The sequence below is a fragment of the Lampris incognitus genome, chromosome 14 (assembly GCF_029633865.1).
Source record: "Lampris incognitus isolate fLamInc1 chromosome 14, fLamInc1.hap2, whole genome shotgun sequence".
Lineage (NCBI taxonomy): Eukaryota > Metazoa > Chordata > Actinopteri > Lampriformes > Lampridae > Lampris > Lampris incognitus.
Window position 1 is genome coordinate 11,443,601 of NC_079224.1, and position 13,267 is coordinate 11,456,867.

A 13,267-nucleotide genomic window follows, 5' to 3' on the forward strand; every position below is an offset into this window, starting at 1 on the left:
CAAGTTCAGGAACATGCAGTCTGCCCTCCTGCATGCATGAATGTCTTCACTTCTGTTCTCAACTCAAAGAACTACTTTACAACACTACCCCTACTGAGCCAGCGCACCCCCGTGAAGTACAGGACATCACCATAAACTGCTTCAATTTCCTCCAAAAAGGCACAGAGCTGGTGGTGCTGTAAACCCCTGGATCTATTGTAATTAATGCATTTTACGACGACAGACATTACGTTGTCAAATTTCAAGTACTTGCTGTAAAGTGTTTGCTGGTCACTAATGCAGTGCAGAACAATCACAGAACCAAAGTTTTCCTCTTGCAATTTCCTTTGAACTAGTGCTACCAGCCCAGTTTTTCTTCCTGTCATTGAATGGGCACTGTCTGTGGTTATTCTAAGGCAGACCAGTGGGCTCAGCTGTTTCTCACAGTTGCTGAAATACATAATTGGCTGTAGTACGGCCATGCATTGGACTCAAGTTAAGTAACTCCTCTGACCCTTCAAAATTGTCATTAATGCCTCGGACAAAAATAGCTAGCTAATATTGGCTATCATCCATTCTTTCAGTCTTTCAGATGTCCTTCTGTAAACAGCTTGTGAGTTTCTGGTATACGCTGACTCACAGCGTAACTGGCCTCACCTGCAGCATCGGACTCCTTTTTCACCTTTTGGAAGAGATTCTTTTGCATCGATAGGCCTTTCTAAAGCTGTACAACTCGCCTCTCCCTCTCATCTCCCTGGTACTTTCCATACTGATCTGCATGTTTAGTCGAGTAATGGCACGTCTCTTTGCAGGTGGCATTTGAATTAAACTCTACAAAGAAATAATCCAGTGTCCACTTTTCTTGAAATTGTCTGTTCTCAAGATCGGCTTTTCTTTGAGATTTGGAAAATGACATTTTAGTTACCAGAACAAGTTTAGTAAGATAGCTAAAGGCTTTGTTCAAGGTAGCTTGTTTTGTTTTTTGTTTTTTCTAATGCACTGAGTGGTCCTTGACAGTGTGATGCTGCCCCCGCAGAGGCCCATAATATAGCCTATTGCAGTGCAGTGTAGTACTTTGTGATTTGTTTTTGATCTTTTCTGTACACAATTACTTGACTGCTTACAAGACATGACATAGGGAATTTTTTTTAAACTGGCCATAAAAAAAAACCACAAAAAAACCCCTTACACTACTGTACTATATTTTGAAATCATGTGGAGGGCCATATGATGCAGTTAAGAGGGCCGCATTTGGCCCGCAGGCCAGGAGTTTGAGACCCTTCCTCTACACAAACAAACACCATCAAGGTTTACAACACTTGAGAGACCAGTTTCCAAGCATTATTTGTTCTTCATTTACTACTAACTAAATGATAAAAAGAAGTAAAAACTATCATAGGAAATTTTGCTTAAGTGTGAATGTTTAAATCTTAACTACAAATAAACAGCTGTAGGATTGCATGAAATCCCTACTTGTTCAATAAGTCTCACTTGCTATTCCCATAATGTTCTGTTCTGTGTTTCATAATTTATAAAACAACTCAAAAATCATGATGAACCATGTAGCAAACAAGCATATACTGGCTAATGTTTTCCTCCAACGTTCAGCATAGGCATGTGTGTTTGTATGTATTTGCGTATGTGTGTTTGTTGGGTGAAGAAAGTCACCTGTTTGGCTGTCCTGTTCCCCAGTTCATCAGCAATCTTCTGCCATCTTCTGGACTCTACCTCCTCAGGAGGGAATTTTAGCAGAAGCTGCTCCAGCTTTTTCTAAACATAAACGCACAAGACATCAGGTGAAAAACATGCACGGTCAACACATATTACTTAACTGCTAAAGTGCCAATAGGCACTATGTAGAGGTTCTTCCATGGCATGGGTTGAATACATCTGTGATTTGTTTCAAAACGAGATATCCACCATTTTTAAAAAGTGATGGCTGCCATTTTGAAATAATTACAAAATTAAAAAATAAACCATGGTGCTTTTTGAATAGAAGTTTTAACAAAAGGGTAACACTTTTCAGACTGGATTTTGTTGTCCATCTTGGGAGAGATCCCTCCTCTGTTGCTCTCCCTGAGGTTTCTTCCTATTTTTTTCTCCCTGTTAAATGTTTTTTTTTAGGGAGTTGTTCCTTATCCGACACGAGGGTCTAAGGACAGGATGTTGCGTTACTGTAAAGCCCCTTGAGGCAAATTTGTGATATTGGGCTATACAAATAAAATGAACTTGACTTTTTTTTTGTAATTTGGAATGATAAAACTAAAATATTTATTTGTATTATCTCTTTTTTTACCTTCTTTTGTACTGTTGTTTTCCTTTTACTGTTCATTTCAGCATGTGCAGTAAGATCTGTCAATATGTCTCTGCACCAAAGCCAACAATAATTACAAAAACCCCTCGTATTTAGTGTACTTTGTGAGTCAAGCCATTCTGATAGGAAAACAAGCTAATTTTCGTACCTGTTCCTCCACAGTCCACAGCTGGTTAAATGTGTCAGGCTTGTTCGAATGACATAACCTCCCTCGGATCATCTGTCAAGACACAAGACAAGTGACAGAAATACTTTATGTATATGTATTTATAGATCATTTATATTCAAACATGTCCCTGCACACAGAGAATGCCGTCTGTCAAGACATAACTAGAGATACGTCATAGGGAAGACAGAAAAACAACAACAACAACTGTTGTGACAGACAATAAAATCTCTTTACAATTCAGTGTCATTTCAGAGAACGCAAATGCACTCTCACATTGCAGACAGGCAGAGGAAAAAGAAATGATCAAAAAGTTCTCTGCTCTGTGCTGAGTCTTGAAGTGCCCTTATCACCAGGATCAATTAAACAGAAACCTTAATAGCCAAACAATGAGACACAAACACACGCAAAACAAAGCACAAGAAAGAGTGGAAACAGGAGGAAAGAGGCGGGAGGGGTGGACCGCTCACGTTTCCATAGATACCATCTTTTGTATTCACATGTGCTGCATACTTCAACCTGCCAAGAGAAGCAAGACAGAACGGGGGAGGTGGGGGCTGGGACGCACTAACAAGGCAATAACCTGACGATTTGTGGGGCACCATGCAGGAGACTGGTGACTCACCAGCTGCAGCTGGGGGAGGAATGCAACCCCACCTGAGCTTGTTCAAACCAGCGCAATTGCTACCTCGCTGCTGCGGTGTAAGCCTTGGCTTTCGAGTGCCATAAAATGTTACGAGTGGAGACAAGAGGCTTACCTGCGCTTGCCTGCCATTCTCTGGACCGTCACTGGTGGGCAGCGAGGAGTACATGGTGGAGGACTCGCCTTCCTTCTTGGGTTCCACAGGACTTTTCGGTCTGACAGGCAACCCTGATGAGTGGAAATAAGACAGAGATGTAATGTGTAATTATTAATGATGACAACTCTGATAAATTATTTTTTTAAGAATCTGCTTTTTAAAAAAGAAAAGAAGAAAGCCACTTCATTTTGTCACTGTATTCTTACAACAAATTGTATTGTTACAACGAATGTGTTCTCTGCATTTAATCCATCCTATTGTGTAGGAGCAGTGGGCAGCTGCAGCACACAGGGACCAACTCCAGTTCTTCTTTCTATTGCCTTGCTCAGGGGCACAGGCAGTAGTATTAACCCCAACATGCATGTCTTTTTGAGCGGATCTCTGTGGACTTCAGTTCAATGAGCAGAGTAGAGCAAAGGACCAAATAAAAATCAAGCCAAATAACTTATTTTCCTTTTCAAACGTAAAGCCATTTGTTTATCTGTACTTGCCCTTGTCGAAGATCAGCTTCAGACGCCTGGTTTTGCGTTTTTTGTCACAGAACTCCCTCTCAAAGTCCCCCAGACCTGAAGTGTACTGGTCCCATGCTATGTCAGGGAGCTGGACCACTCGCTGGGGGCAGGGCAAGTCCAGATTCACCTAAGGGTCGGAAAAGTCAGAGGTCAGAAACTACAGAGAAGGGACCCTGTAACCTCTATCAGCCTTACTAGAGGCAAAGTTGGGAACGTGAGGGCAGACAACAACCAATTGTGACTTTTCTCAAGTTTTATAGACTTGCCTTGATGTGAGGTTTTCTCCACTTTTTAACCTCGTGTTGTCCATTGATTTTAATTTTACTTCTCCTATTTTTAATGTTTCCTAACTTCTAACTCCCTTTTAGGATTTAAATCAGTCTTCAACCCCTTTTGTAAAACAAACTAAACTATGCTTTCATGAGTGCTACTATATAAATGAATTTAATTGATTAACAATGTTTAAGTGGGAAAAAAATGAAAGCAATTATTCCCAAAGAAAAGGTAAAAGGTTTTGCTCAGACAGAACACACTCCACACCAAATACTGTCATAAAACTTAACAGCCTTTTTTCCCCCTTTACCTGTTTCTGAAGCTGCTCCACAAAGCTGATGGGGTTAGCGAGTGCTTGTCTCTGGTGGCGGGCGAGAGTCTCCAGGTCCAGTATGGCCTGCGTGCGTTGGGCCTCCAGTACGCCGATGGTCTGCAGCAGCCTCTGATAACTGACAAGGAGAGCAGCCAGGTTAGACAAGACCGCGATGGAAGAAAACCACCTTGCATTATTCACAGTGTCACTTGCCATGCACTGGCGCATCAAACTTTCAGAGCACCCTCACCATGTATAATTCAACTGTAGTCTGGAGAAACTAAATAGGTGTAAAGGAAAGAGAATAGAAGAAAAAAAAAAACTGGCTGCAATCTTTTGCAAAAATTGTCTGAGGGGAATGCGTTTGTCTGCTCACAAGGTTGGAATTACTGAAATTACAACAAAGAAATGTTGGTGAGTTTGTGCATTGCCTGGTTAACATGTGAACTCTACAACTACCTCTGGCAGACAAGAATCACATCCAAAAGAACATATACACAAATAAGCTGGACAACGCGACCGGCTGATAAAAAAAATAAAAATAATTTAAAGCCCCGAGTTGCAGAACCCTCCACATGACAAAATCTTGGACGCCGCAGTGCTTGAAGAACCTTCAGTGCCAGAGAAGTCTGACCTTCTCACTTGGGCCCTCTGGGGGTGGGGCTGAAGCAGGGTAAGAAACTGAGCCTGTGGTTATTGAGTGTTTTGAGAGTGGGAAATCAGTCCCAACAACCTAAAATTTCTCAGTGCAATGCAATTTTGATCCTACTTCCATGAAGAGGAGAGCGACTGTATGAGATATAGAACACATGCAGTATTTAAATTATTGCCCCAAGTTGAGAGAATGCATTATGGTATCGCAAACAGTAACACAGCATAAACCCCCAAATTTTGATGGATGCATGCATATCTGATTCCCAATACAGCTGACAGGTAACTAGGCTCGACTCCGGTCTCGAGCTTTGTTTGAGCGTAATCACATACCCCCAGATGGATGCCACCTGCTTGGTGACAAATGTTCTATCCGGTGACTCATGATCCCCTTTTCACAGCATTTTGATGCTGCTCAATTTAGATAAACCAGCCTTGAACCTGTAGAATTATGGTTAAACTAGCAAAAAAAGAAGATATCAACATGTGAAGGCTACAGGCCTATTATGTTGACGAAATATGGGGATGTACATGCAATCAAACTGCCGAGTATATGCTGCAGAGAAAACTTCACTTAGTCAACACATTGTCACTTTGCGGCTCAGTGTCATAAAAAAATGATATTACAGTTTCTCTTAGGAGTCCCACTCCTTGCTGAATATATGATTAAAGCTTCCGAACTAATTTGCAGAACTAACTCCTTAGTCCTACTCTGAGTAGGAGTATTTCTTTGCCCTAGTCACACTTTTAATGCAATTCTAGGAAGCGATTCTGAGACACTTAAAACTACAGGCCCTGAGCTCTCAGTAGCTGTGGTTACATGGACAATATTTCTTCAGCCTGACCGGAATCACTCTGACTAGAGAGTCCAACGTAACTGTTTACATGCATGCTAAATAAAGTGATCTGATAATATGTGCGTTTACATGCCCCAAAGCGTTTAATCAGAATATAACTTCTGACACATGTTGTGGTTACACCCGCTGTGAAGAGTCTAATCTGCCGCAAATATAACGAATGAAGAAGAGGTTCTACATCTGAAAACTGTAGTGGTCCTACAGTTTTCAGTCTGGCTTCATTCATCTTTTCAAAGACTTGTTTGAACAACCCGTGTTGAGCCTTTTGACACTGAAGCGTTTCAACAATCCTCAAATCTTTTAAGGTCTCCCACAAAAAAGTTGTATCAGCTACAGATCAGTTTTGTTTTGCTACCGCCGTGTTTCTCTCCCTCCCAGAAACTCGCTCACATCACCGAATGTTACCCCCCCCACGTGGGGCAAACACGTGCAGAAAGAATATATTTATTCCAACTAGAGAGAAACAATCAGATTCAGCGTTTACGTGATTATTAGGCGCCAATATTTTGCTACTGAACGGATTATCATAGGCTTACACCGCCCCTCTCAACCCGACTGACAAGTCCTTCCATCAGGGCGGCTCACCTCTTCCTACTAAGGTGGTTACATGAGGCATTTTTATTCTGACTGGGCCGTTATGGTGGAATATTAGGGTCCGTGTAAACACAGCTGATGACTAGGTTCAATATCGACTCGGAGGCCTTACACTGTGAACCGCGGCTGAGGAATAAGCACCTGCGTAACAGCACTCCAGACAGCTACACCGTAACGCAGGTGCCCAGTAGGGCAGAGTGGATCAATCTCCCCTAACAGGAAATGAATGAAAATCAATGCACAGGACACAAGTCATTCAGCACCCACCAATGCTTTCAACATCTTACACGATGAAGCAAACCATTAGACAACTCACATGAATCTAACCTCAAGTCTAATCACTGCCATGCGACGCCCTTTAAGTTCAGTGAGGGGTCCCATCGACTTCGTACCATGTCACCTGTCTGCACTCCCCCCCTCCCCATTACCAAACTTCCATCCATTTGGTGTACTTTGTAGCAATTTAGATTCATAAAAATAGACCACATCCGTCACGAAAAACAGACCGAAACTTGCCAAGACTCTACGGATGAATACGCGAGTGTAAATCTGTCCTAGCATGAGGGGGACTTGGCTATATGGCTTGGTTTCCTGGCAGCCCTCCAGGTGTCCAGGGGCATGCCTGGGGTTCCATTGCCACCTACTGGGCCCAAGGTCCACTGACAAATGCTGACACCAAGTGAAAAGCAATCCAGGTATAGAGGCTCCACCTTAAAGCCTCATGATTACTGGTGCCCACTTTGATAGCTTTAACTGAACCATGTGTAGAGAGACTTCCATCAGACTTCCATCCAGTATCCAAACCGCTTATCCTTACTCAGGGTCGCAGGGATGCCGGAGCCTATCACAACAGTCATTGGGCGGCAGGCGGGGAGACACCCTGGACAGGCTGCCAGGCCATCACAGACTGTATCAGACGTAAATACTTTAAACCAGGGTTGGGCAATCTTATCCAGAAAGAGTCTACTGGTTGATTAGTGGGATCAGGTGTGTAACTGCTTGGTTGGAACAAAGACCTGCACCCACACTGGCCCTTTCTGGATAAGATTGCCCACCCCTGCTTTAAACCCTAACAACCCATTTTCATCTACACACACCATCAGTCAGGTTGGTGTCAACTCACCATATTCCAGTAACTGGAAGGCCCAGTCATGCCTTAATACAAAATTATTCCTTTGAGCCTTAAAAAATCCTTTTCCCCAGCACAACCGAACCCTGGATATGCACAAAAGCCTCGATCAAATTACAAAGCAACATGATAGTACTTCTGTATTTAACTAAATCTCGATTCTAAATCCTAAATTCTCTAAATCAGAACATGTTACTTGTTCTGGCATCAAGTGGATTAAAAAGGGGTGTCATCTGAGGACGGCTGTCGGATCCAAAATCCCCCCCCCCCCCTATGGGGATACTACAAGGATCAGCTGACCTGCCACGACGCAGAAAGCAGACCCTGACTGTGCACGGCATGGGACTGCCTGTCCACAGGCATAAGCTCACTCAGCCAACCCTATGTGGCAAGTCACAACATAACTATGAGCATAGTGCGACACTGAGAAATCCATTTCCAACCACCATTCCTTTAAGGCTCACACCTTACCAAGCAGCAGAGCAACAGAAACAAAAGACACGGCAATTTAAACATTTGTCTCCGGGGGGTGATGAGAAATCCTAAATTTAGCAGCCATTTCACAGAAACACAGCCCCAGAGTGGAGGAGGAAATGAAATGTGTGACTACAAGTAAAACCTCAATCTCAACTGGAAATAACGGCTATGTTTACATGCAAGGCAATATTCCCTAAGTAACCGACATACTCAAGCATGCTGTTTGTGAGTTGCTGCAAGCAACTGTCACGTCCCATTTACAGAACCCCATATAAGCTAAATTCAGAATTTAGTGTTATTTTGGGGTGATTGTGTTCTGTGTGGTAAAAAAAAATGGCCCTCGGACAATAGGTTAATTCCTCGGGTCCATTCCAGGATCGATTTCGTTGACCTTTCCACATGGCTCTTAATTGGATTCTCACACCATGAATTATGGACAACTGTGTTGTTATTGCTTTTGTGACTCTAATTTCATCTATCTTTGGGATCCTACCACAGCAAAATGAATGCAAAGGCGGCAATGCCTGATTACTAGAAACCCAAATATGAGAGCTAAAATCTACAGACATCGGTATATTCACCTCGCCACCATGTTTGGTTGACTGACATCATGAGGAGGATTAGACGCGGAAGTGCGATAGACTCCAATGTTATAGAGGCCATATCATGCTTATTCCAGCTCTATATTTTTATTATGGGGCTCCACTAGAATAGCTTTAGTTGATTCAGTTCAAAATAGTTCTTATTTATCTTATACTAGCCCTTTATGCAGCCTTTCAGTTCATCCTCTGTCTGAAAAAAGCTGTTTTCGCATGTTTTAGCTGCCTCTTTAAGGCCCCCCTCTCGAAAGGCCCACTGCTTTCTTCTGATACAACAACTTCTGCAAGCCTGCCGAAGGGTAGCACTCAGTCCGTGTGAGCACTGCCTCGTCCTCTTGCAGGTGTTGAGGGCGGGCCAAGCTAGCCACTCAGCAGGGATTATGAAAATGTGTTAGATAGGGACATAGATAAGTAACGGGAGAAAACGCTGGACTACAAACGAGCCGTTTCAGGCAGTGTTTTCTGTCAGAGAGAAGAACTCCCTTTGGTAGGACTTTGGGCTTTGTAACTCTGCAGATGTTTTACATGCACCTTCCAGCTATATATCACACTAAAGGAAAGAGAAAAACCCAAAAAGCACGATCTGGCCTCTTTAAAACTCCGCTATAAAAATACAATTTCAAGAGTAGGATTCATCAGTCACAGCTGGAAATCATCTCAGTAGCAACGATAAAACATTTCCCATGACTGAGCTATGTTTTCTTACTGTTGTTTTATTGCTTTAGAGTGAATGGAAGTCAATCAGCAGAGTAGCCACTTGCCTTCATTCATTCATTTTATATCGTGGGAACAGCAATGGTTAAACACATATGAGGTCTTTTAATAAGGGCTTTGAATTTGTGATAGCCTGATTGCTGTCATTTTATTCAATACTATTCTTGAAATGGTTTTTTTTTTTTCCCCCTTTTTCTCCCCAACTGTATCTGGCCAATTACCCCATTCTTCGGAGCCGTCCCGGTCACTGCTCCGTCCTCTCTGCCGATCCGGGGAGGGCTGCAGACTACCACGCCTCCTCCGATACATGTACATCGCCAGCCGCTTCTTTTCATGTGACAGTGAGGAGTTTCACCAGGGGGGCATAGCGCATGGAAGGATCACGCTATTCCCCCCCAGTTCCCCTCCCCTCTGAACAGGCGCCCCGACCGGCCAGAGGAGGCATTAGTGCAGCGACCAGGACACACACCCACATCCGGCTTCCCACCCGCAGACACGGCCAATTGTGTCTGTAGGGACGCCCGACCAAGCCAGAGTTAACACGGGGATTCAAACCAGCGATCCCCATGTTGGTAGGCAACGGAACAGACTGCTACGCTACCCGGATGCCCCTTGAAATAGTGTTTTTTTATAGTAGTTATAACATTGGAGTCTATGGCACTTCCGCGTCTAATCCCCCTCAGGACATCAGTCCACCAAACATGGCGCCGGGGTGAATAAGACTAATTGAGACATGCAAACATCTTGTATCCATTACAACCGAATTAGCAGAGGCTTGGTTTCCTAGAAGACAAATAGCCCAAATAACCCAGATATCAGTCATTATCCAGAACATCATACCCACCTAAACATAATCGACGGTATGTAGATCAGAACGAAAATAACCAATTTTTCACTGTGTACCCAACACTTTAACACTATATCCATATAGGAGACTAAAAACCCCAATGACCTGAGATACAGTTCAGCACTAGAAAAATATTAGTAGGCTGATCTCACATTAAAAATCTAACTTTTTTCTGGAAGCACCACCAGTGTATTAAAAGCATTAAACAACCTTAAATAAATCAACAATCGCAGAACAATCTGATGAGTACTATCAAAGACACAGCACAAAATCAGCAGAAGAATGAGAACGTTGACCCCATAGGGGGAGGCCCCCTACATACTCTTTGTTGTGTTTGAGAGCCAGGTGGTCCGACTCAAAATAATACACATCCGGTTCTTCCTCCTCCTCTTCCTCTTCCTCATCAGCAGCCTGGATCCGCACCGGCTCCTTTCTGCTACCCATTTCTTTGGCCTCCATGGCCCCGCTGTCCTTAACCTCTGCCCTGTCACCAGGGTCCGAGGAGGCCTGACCCTCACTAGAGGGGCCAATACAGTTTGCAGGGGCAGGCTCTTCCAGCCTGGGGCAGGCCTCTTCCTGCCCAACCATCCCCTCATCCCTCAGAGGGCCGTTGTCTCTGGGAGGGGAAATGGGCTTGGGGGAGGAGGGTTTGCCACCATTGGTGGCCCTCCTGGGTGAAGTCCGAAGGGTGTATCTGTGTTCATGGGGCTCTGTGAAAGAGGGGGGTGTGCTGGATACAGATGGGATGTATCCTGGCTCTGAGGGGGAAGGGGGCATGCATTCTGGCTCTGTGGGGGAAGGGGTTGGTACTAGCGGGGGTGGGGTTTCTCCTGAGTTGCTGTTGTTGTTGTTGTTGATTGGGCTATTGTTCATGTTGTTAGCAGCGGTGTTGGTAGTAGTGGAGGAAGAGGGGTTAGCGGGAGCAGCTGGAACCTCCTGTGACAGTATTGGTAGTCGACCATTAGCGCTGCCTCCCTCCTTCTCCTCCATTACCTGCTCCTCAAGGGCCAGAGAGATGGACTCCCCCACATCCTGCTCCTTAGCCACCATCAGCTCAGGAACAGGATCCCCTGGCACAGCCTCCAGTGTTGTTGCAGGTGAGGCCAGCGTTTCTCCTGAGCCGCAGACTTCCGCCTGCCCAATGACAGAGTTTCTACAAGGCACGATGGGGTCAGGGGAGGAGGGAGCCCCTGTGTGTGAGTGTGATGACTGGCTGCCATTGAGCAGAGAGGGGCTGTTTGTAGCAGATGTGGGATCTGCGCCAGGCTCTGGGGAGGGAGTGCTAGATTGTTTGTCCTCTGCTTTAGTCTCTCCAAGTCCATTAGAGGCCTTGTGAGCATTTGGAGCCTCAGCTGTCCCATCACACACCAATTGGCCGTCCTCCACTTTGCCCTTGTCTGCTGCTTTGCCCTTGTCTGCTGCTTTGCCTTCCTCTTTACTATGGACAGGGGAGTCAGGGGCCACAGCGGCAGAGTTTTGGTCAGGCAAATCCTTGTTGCTGTTGTCATTGCTCATCTCAGGGACAGAGACTGGGCTCTCAGGTTTCACAGGCTGTGGGTCCTCCTCAGGTACCTGAGACTCTCCTGAGCGGGAGCACCGCTTGGCCCTTTTTTGTTGAGGAGAGGCATCCTGCGCCCCCCTCCCTCTCTCACAGTTCTCCGACTTTTCTGGGCTGCCGTCTTTCTCTGAACAGGACACACCTCGTTTCCTGGAGCTGGCCCATTGCTCCCCCTCAACAGGAGAAGCCTTGGAATCAGCTACCTTCCCCTGTGATGAGGTCTGCTGCTGCTGGCTGTCTTGCCTGGTGTCCAGCTTTGCATCCTGCTTCGCGTCCTGTTTCTTTTTTGGCGAGCGTGCCCGGGGCAGAGCAGACACCAACGTCTCCTCTGGCTGGGCAATGCTTCGGTTCCTGAGGGTTCGACCACAGAAGTTCTCATCCAATCCATTGAGACCCACTGATGACCTTGTGACACGCGAGGAACGAGACGCGGCCATACTATGGTGGGTGCCTACAGTCTCCTCATCCTGGTGCTCTCTCCTCTGCGGCAGAATGTCAGCACCTGCAAACACACAGATACACATATAGACATCACTACCCTATGCAATGACTAAATACCCCTTGTTGTGCAGCTCATGGTGGATGGATAGATAGTAATAATGCTAAGGTTAGGGATGTGACTTTTTTTGGGGGGGGGGGTTCCCCCTTTTTTTCTCCCCAATGTATCCGGCCAATTACCTCACTTTTCCGAGCCGTCCCAATCTCTGCTCCATCCCCTCTGCCAATCCGGGGAGGACTGCAGACTACCACATGCCTCCTCCGATACATGTGGAGTTGCCAGCCGCTTCTTTTCACCCAACAGTGAGGAATTTCACCAGGGGGACATAGCACGTGGGAAGATCACGCTATTCCCCCCAGTTCCCCCTCCCTCCTGAACAGGCGCCCCAACTGACCACAGGCGGCGCTAGTGCAGCAACCCGGACACAGACCCACATCCGGCTTTCTACCCGCAGACACGGCCAATTGTGTCTATAGGGACACCCAACCAAGCCGGAGGTAACACAGGGATTTGAACTGCCGATCCCCATGTTGGTAGGCAACAGAATAGACTGCTACGCCACCCGGACGCAGGATGTGGCTCCCTTTATGGGGCCAGCCATGCAACAAAATCGCAAGGTATTTTGGTACTGTAGTGCACTTTGAATTAAAGTAACTACCTAATGTAAATTGTAAATGCTGTTTTGTTTATTTCTCAATTCAAATATAAGATATAATGAGTGCACACATCATCAGTCTAGCTAAGCAATACCTATCAACGAACAAGGTAAGGGCTGCTGCATGCTTCAAATGAAGTACTACTTGGAATGCTAGATAGCATCAAATAATGTCAGAAAGCTCCTTTCAGGCGTTCAGATTGGGGAATTCTGCATCCAAACATTTTTGTAATGTTCTGAAACAGACTTTCCAAAGTCCACACCTACTTTCCACAGCAATTAGCCTGGTGTGCTTAGGTGTGAAAATGGGAAGGGTTTCAAGCGGTCTGC

At 45.3% G+C, this 13,267-nt stretch overlaps 1 protein-coding gene across 2 annotated transcripts in view; it reads right to left on the reverse strand.

Annotated features, from left to right (window-relative positions):
* zzz3 (zinc finger, ZZ-type containing 3) overlaps nt 1-13,267 on the reverse strand; it is a 39,376-nt gene that overhangs the window by 21,675 nt on the left and 4,434 nt on the right. For both annotated transcript variants that reach the window (XM_056292543.1, XM_056292542.1), the window contains exons 2-7: nt 10,548-12,285; nt 4,355-4,493; nt 3,751-3,898; nt 3,218-3,330; nt 2,442-2,513; nt 1,648-1,749 (exon numbers count right to left, since the gene is read on the reverse strand). In XM_056292543.1, coding sequence (XP_056148518.1) covers nt 1,648-1,749; nt 2,442-2,513; nt 3,218-3,330; nt 3,751-3,898; nt 4,355-4,493; nt 10,548-12,220 — 2,247 coding nt within the window. In that variant the 5' untranslated portion in view covers nt 12,221-12,285. The remainder of the gene's footprint in view (nt 1-1,647; nt 1,750-2,441; nt 2,514-3,217; nt 3,331-3,750; nt 3,899-4,354; nt 4,494-10,547; nt 12,286-13,267) is intronic.